We start from the raw sequence: 6,441 nt of genomic DNA, 5'->3' as shown, positions 1-6,441 counted from the left end.
ACATCCCAGGACCCAGCCGCGCGACCCCGATCCCGACCCCTCCGGCGGCCACCACCGCGCGCTCCCACCGCCGGCTCGCCGATACCGCGCCGAGAGGTAAGCCCCGAATCCCCCGGGCCGTTGGAGCCTCGCCCGCGGTTTCCTCGGGCCGGATCTGCTTGCTCGCTCTCGCTCGCTCCCCGTGAGCGAGGCGGAAACCCTAGGTCCACCGGCGATTCCGTCTGCCCGTCCCGTCACGCGGCCGTAGGTTCCCTGCCACGGCGTCGAATTTGATCCTTGACCCGCCTTGCAGATTGCTCCTGGCGATGGGTAGCGCGGTGAGAGACCACCAGCAGCAGCTCCACCCGTGCGATTCGCTCCTCCTCGAGCTCAACGTACGTCGCGGCTTCCCGATCCGCGGTGTTTGCTGCGCTGTTTGTGCTTGTTCCCCCCCGCGGCTGCCTCCAGGGACTGAGAGATGTTTCCGGTTTCAGGTGATCTGGGATGAGGTCGGTGAGCCCGACACGGTGCGGGACAAGACGCTGCTGGAGCTTGAGCAGGAATGCCTCGATGTCTACAGGAGGAAGGTCGACCAGGCCAACCGCTGCAGGGCTCAGCTGCGGCAATCCATTGCCGAGGCCGAGGCTGAGCTCGCCGGCATCTGCTCGGCCATAGGCGAGCCACCGGTTCACGTCAGGCAGGTTTGTTCCTGGCTCCATCTCCACTAGTGTAGTATGCAGTCATATCGAATAGTGCTAATTATTCCTAGCAAGTGAAAAGAAAAGAAGGATAATAGTGCTAATCATGGATAAATTATGGAAGGGAATTTTAGCAGCAATCTGAAAACTGCACTTTGTTTTGTACCCTCTAATAGCTAAGATGAAATAAATCAAATATGATTACTGCTGGAAGGGACAATGTGTCCAACACTCCGTCTGATAGAGGAAGCAATTGACAGTAACAGGCCATCACCAACTAATCTTTTCATTCCGTTCTTACTAATGTGTTAGTATATACCCGGAAATATGTAAATACAACTTCATTTCCCCCTTCACTTTGAGTTGAGCTAATAAGCATACAGTTTCCTACATTTCAACTATTCTAGAGCCATTGTAACTAGAATACTACTGTTTCGGTGCTTGTAGTCGTCGCTAGGTGGTCTACGAATCTGGATGTAATTTTTATTTCTGGTATTCGTTGTACTGCCATGATTGAAGATGAATAGATTGGAAGTTTTTCCGCAAAAAAAAAAAGAATCCACTGTATATGCATGGCACTCATAGTTCGTTTTTGTTGGGCTGTGTGCATCTTAGTTATGCAGAGGCCGGGCGTTGCTCATCATGCTTTGTATCCGCTTGATGCTATATTTTGAATCAATAAAAATGTCCTTTATCGAAAAAAATGCATGGTACTCATAATCTGTTGTATTTGAGACTTGATAAACTACTACACGAATATGTGATGGCGGCTCAATTTGTTGTATTTCGCAAAAAAAAAAGAAGGTTCAATTCGATGTACATACAACACACTCTTGAACTGCTGTACAGAATAACTTCAACTTTCTGTTGGAATTCGGGCTGTAGCTGATGTTTTCTTGTTCTGTTATTTTGTAGTCAAACCAGAAGTTGCATGGTTTAAGGGAGGAATTGAATGCAATTATCCCATATTTAGAGGAGATGCGGACTAAAAAGGTTGAAAGATGGAACCAGTTCGTTCATGTCCTTGAGGAGATTAAGAAAATCTCATCCGAAATCAGGCCTTCAGACTTTGTGCCATTTAAAACTCCTGTGGATCAGTCTGATCTGTCGTTAAGAAAGTTTGAGGAGTTAACGAAGGAGCTAGAATCCCTTCAGAAAGAGAAGGTCATCATCACTCCTGCCAATCAAATTCTTTCATGTATAGCAGTGCTCTTTTTGTTCAGTGCTCATATAAATCTCACTGTCTTTGTGTTTCTGACAGAGGGAAAGATTAAAGCAAGTGGTGGATCATTTGAACACATTACATTCCTTATGTGAGGTGCTTGGCATTGACTTTAAACAAACAGTGCATGAGGTGCACCCTAGCCTGGACGAAGCTGAAGGATCAAAGAACCTGAGCAACACTACAATCGAGAGACTAGCATCGGCTGTGGATAGACTTCGTGAAATAAAAATTCAGAGGATGCAAAAGGTCAGCATTTTCTGTACCATTTTACAATTTGAAATATGTGTTGCATACCTGAACTCAATCCTTAACTCTAGTGACATGAACCTCTCAGCTTCAAGACTTTGCATCGACAATGCTAGAACTATGGAATCTTATGGATACACCAATTGAAGAGCAGCAGATGTTCCAGAATGTAACGTGCAATATTGCTGCCTCGGAGCATGAAATAACAGAACCCAACACTCTGTCGATCGACTTCCTCAGCTATGTGAGTCACTATTCCTGCAGAGATTCCTCTCATGTTACAGCTGCTATTGCTATCTGTTCCTATTGGGACAGGAATATTCATAGATTATGCTTAATGTAGGTGGAAGCTGAGGTTTTAAGGCTTGAGCAATTAAAAGGAAGCAAAATGAAGGACCTTGTTTTGAAAAAGAAATCAGAACTGGAGGAGCACAGAAGACGCGCGCATCTAATTGGCGAGGAAGGATATTCAGATGAATTTAACATTGAGGCTATTGAGTCGGGTAAAATCATCTGCCGCCTTCTTGATAGTGTTCAGTAACGTGTGCTCCATGCCTTGAAATTATCAGGCAAACTATCTCATCCACCTTTGCCCTTTCCTATACAGGAGCTATTGATCCTGCATTGGTGCTGGAACAAATTGAGGCTCACATTGCAACAGTGAAAGATGAAGCTTTCAGTCGAAAGGATATTCTTGAGAAGGTCGAAAGATTTCTGAATGCATGTGAGGAGGAAGCCTGGCTGGAAGATTACAACAAAGTATGGATGCTGGCCAATTTAATATTCAGTTGTGCTGGGTTTTTTGGATAATTGTTCTTCCCTTTTATTTGCTGCTAATGATTTTCAACTGGAATATTTAGGATGACAATCGTTACAATGCTGGGAAGGGGGCACATTTGACGCTCAAGAGGGCTGAGAAAGCTCGCATTTTGGTTAACAAGATTCCGGGTATTCTTGCCGAATGAGATCTGTTATAACTCCTTGTCCAGTTATATATATTCAGATGATGTACTCCTTATTGTTTCTGTTATCACTTCATCTGATTTACATTTTATTCACCTTGGGCAGGAATGGTAGATGTTTTGACCACAAAAATCATTGCTTGGGAGAATGAAAGAGGAAAAGAGTTCACATATGATGGCGTATGTCTATTTACTGATACTTCATTTTTAAACGGTGTTTGTTTTTACTTCTTCCTTGAGGTTTATTCATGAACTATTTTGCAGGTACGCCTTCTCTCAATGCTGGATGAATACATGATTGTTTGCCAGGAGAAAGAACAAGAGAAGAAGAGACAAAGGGTACTGTGCAGTTGCATCGCTATCTGAATTCATTACGGCATCTGTTTTGCATTTTAGTCAACAGTTTGAATAACTGCAGGATCAGAAGAAGCTCCACGATCAACTCAAAGCTGAGCAGGAAGCTCTCTACGGTTCAAAGCCAAGTCCATCCAAGCCTCAAAGCATAAAGAAGGCGCCTAGACACTCGATGGGTGGTGTAAACCGCAGGGTGTCCATGGGTGGAGCCACGATGCAAGCACCCAAAACAGACATATTGCATTCCAAGAATGTTCGTGCTGCCAAGAGAACTGAAGATATTGCCCATTTGTCCCCTGGTAAGCAGCCCCTATCAGGAGGTTTCATGTACTGCAGGTCTCAGTTTCTTCTCTTCATAACCCTCTGATGCATGTGAACAATTTCAGCCAGCAGAGGCTTGGACATTGGCGATCTTCCCATCAAGAAGCTATCTTTCAATGCCACTGCCTTGCGTGAAACCGAGACACCTCGGAAGCCTTTTGCGCAGATCATGCCGCCGCCAAGCAGTGTCCCCTCCACTCCTGCGCGCTCTGTCACCAATGACACCGAGGACGAGAACCGGACCCCCAACCCCAAGACATTTGGAGCAGCACTGACTCTTAAGACGCCAATGACCGTGGCGGCTCCGATGCAGTTGGCAATGACGCCTGCTGTGGCTAGCAAGGTCACGGCTGCTCCTGTCTCCCTTGTCTACGAGAAACCGGAGCCAACATTGCCGGAGGCGATCGAGTATTCCTTCGAAGAAAGGCGGCTGGCCGTCTATTTGTCAAGAGAAGTTGTTTAAGCTGCTGAGACATGTCAAGATCTCGTAGGTCAAAGTTGGAAACCTGACGGCTGTTACTGTGAGAGACTAGATGCTGCCTATGTTGGTCGACGACAGTCGCCCAGTGCTGTTCTGATTGTTCCCCTGCCACATTTGATTGTTTCCATACTCAGCAAACGAAGCTTGCACTTCAGCAGCTTCCGTTCGGTACTGCCATTGGTTAGATAATTAAGATGTATAGGTTTCTTTGTCGGCACTGAATCATCTTGAATCTGTTTGATTAATATAGATCGGCACTGTTTTTAATCCTCATGTGATGATAGGTTTCTTACTCGGCACTGAATCATCCTGAATCTGATAGGCACTGTTTTTAATCCTCGTGGTCATGGGTGTACCCGAGTTCGTATCAAGGATCAGAATCTTGGAAGTTATGGTGGTGGGTTTGTTTCTGGAAGTGCACGCTACGGTAGTGGAGATGTGCTCATGTGTCATGGCCCAGCGCATAGTTCATTCAGGATGGGTTGCCGTCGGTGTTTAATGGCATCATCGACGCGGAACAGATTTCCCACCACAAGAACGTCTACAGCTGTCTGCGTACAAAATGCTCCACAAATCTGGTGCACAGTTAACAACCACAGATTACTAGCTGTTTTCCTCGACAGCAGCCGCGCACCAAAGTCGTAGCACTTGAAACTGAGTGCGCAGGCCACGAACGAGGCCTGCGACCGAGGCCAAGCATTCGCACTCCCGACTCTCTGGCCAACCATCGCGCAGCACGGTGGCTAGGCGATGGCCATTGATAGGGATAGACAGCGGCCCTCCAACTCAAGGCAACAGCAGCGCGGCACCGGCGGATGGCGAGTACAACAGAGACGCCGGGTACGGAGGGGCCAGCGTCGCGTGACGCGGACACGTCTCCGGCCCATAATTAGCCCCCGCAACCGACCACCCGAAGCCAGCGTCCCGCGGGCTTTGCCATTCCGGACACACGTACCGGCGCCGTGCACGCTCTCACCCACGGGGGCACCCGTCCTGGCCCCGCCAAGCCCACACGGCCCGGGCACCGGCGCAACAACGCACACACACAGGCACAGGCGCAGCTGCATGTGCCAGGCCACGGGTTCATGCGCTAGCTCTCCGCAAGTTGCAGCAGCCGCCGGGATCGCGATCCCTTCCCGGCAGCTTCGTCCATGACACCAATTCTCGCGCATCGATTCGCCTCTGCAAGTTGCAGCAGACACTAGTATTCTGTAGGTATACGTAGGAGCACACATGTTACTACTACTAGCATATGATTTGGGTCATGTGACTTTTGATTCGGAGGAGTCAAGCGAGTCACACCTGGCCACGGAGTCAAGCTGCTGCGCGATCGAGGTCCCCCCGGTCCTTCCTGTAGCCTTTGAACGACCTCGTAGTAGCTGGTTTCAGACCCAGTGTCACTGTCCGTGCCGTCTGACAGCTGAAAGATTTTCTCTCTTCTTTCCGTTTGCGTGTTCCCTGTACTGACGATCTGGAGGGTCGAGTTCGTGTTCCCTGCCCTACTGCAGTAGAGCAATGGCTGACCTGCCGCGTACTGCTTACTTAAAGCTAACTGACTGACTTGGGCGTAGAAGCCACTCTTGGTCTCGGGTCTTCATCCAGTGAGGAGGGGGGTCTGGAGAGTGCATCTGTAGATCGCCAGAAAGTTGCTTACAGCTTGTATTCCTATGGTCCTTGATGAGAAAAGAAAAGAAATGAATTTCAAGAGAGTATTTTGTGTGGGAAACGGAATTCTTTCAAAGGAGTGAGATAGTACTCGTCGGTGGTGAGGTTCAGGTTTCACATCAACACCGCCAAACATGAAGAAGCATGCCACTTCGTCGGTGGTAACATAGGGGGACAGGGGTGCCAGGAGATGCCGTACCTCTTGAAGGCCATTCTTGCATCGCACCACTTGCATCGCATGTTATTATGGTCGGTGAACCATTTGGGCGGTCAGTGTCGTTGCCGGCATGCACTATAGATAGATGCAAGATCGACCCAACATCGTGATGCGCCAATCAAACAAAGTGTAGGCACAAGCATACCACCAGGTGGATCCCATGAAGGTTCGCGGCCGGCAACCATGGATCTGGTGGTGACCACCCGCGGCGCTATGATCCACGGCTTGGTGGTGGTGATTCAGATTCGATCGACCGAGTGAGGGTGATTGCACACTGTGCTGCAGCGACCTCC

At 48.6% G+C, this 6,441-nt stretch overlaps 1 protein-coding gene across 1 annotated transcript; it reads left to right on the top strand.

Moving 5' to 3' along the window:
• Positions 1–6: 6 nt before the first annotated feature.
• LOC119276733 (65-kDa microtubule-associated protein 3-like) lies at positions 7–4,539 on the top strand. Its single transcript, XM_037557873.1, has 13 exons — positions 7–96; positions 293–374; positions 474–680; positions 1,593–1,841; positions 1,939–2,148; positions 2,237–2,392; positions 2,492–2,651; positions 2,756–2,907; positions 3,009–3,096; positions 3,217–3,290; positions 3,375–3,449; positions 3,529–3,763; positions 3,851–4,539. The coding sequence occupies exons 2-13, from the start codon at positions 306–308 to the stop codon at positions 4,246–4,248; spliced, it is 2,073 nt and encodes a 690-aa protein (XP_037413770.1). The 5' UTR covers positions 7–96; positions 293–305; the 3' UTR covers positions 4,249–4,539.
• Positions 4,540–6,441: the final 1,902 nt, after the last annotated feature.

This window comes from Triticum dicoccoides, chromosome 3B (genome assembly GCF_002162155.2).
Source record: "Triticum dicoccoides isolate Atlit2015 ecotype Zavitan chromosome 3B, WEW_v2.0, whole genome shotgun sequence".
Lineage (NCBI taxonomy): Eukaryota > Viridiplantae > Streptophyta > Magnoliopsida > Poales > Poaceae > Triticum > Triticum dicoccoides.
This window is presented reverse-complemented; position numbering and strand designations above follow the sequence as displayed.

Coding starts and splice junctions, on each gene's coding strand:
- LOC119276733 (XM_037557873.1), top strand. CDS start 306: ATGGGTAGCGCGGTGAGAGACCACCAGCAGCAGCTCCACCCGTGCGAT. Junction 375..473: donor CGCTCCTCCTCGAGCTCAAC/GTACGTCGCGGC, acceptor TTCCGGTTTCAG/GTGATCTGGGATGAGGTCGG. Junction 1,842..1,938: donor AATCCCTTCAGAAAGAGAAG/GTCATCATCACT, acceptor TGTTTCTGACAG/AGGGAAAGATTAAAGCAAGT.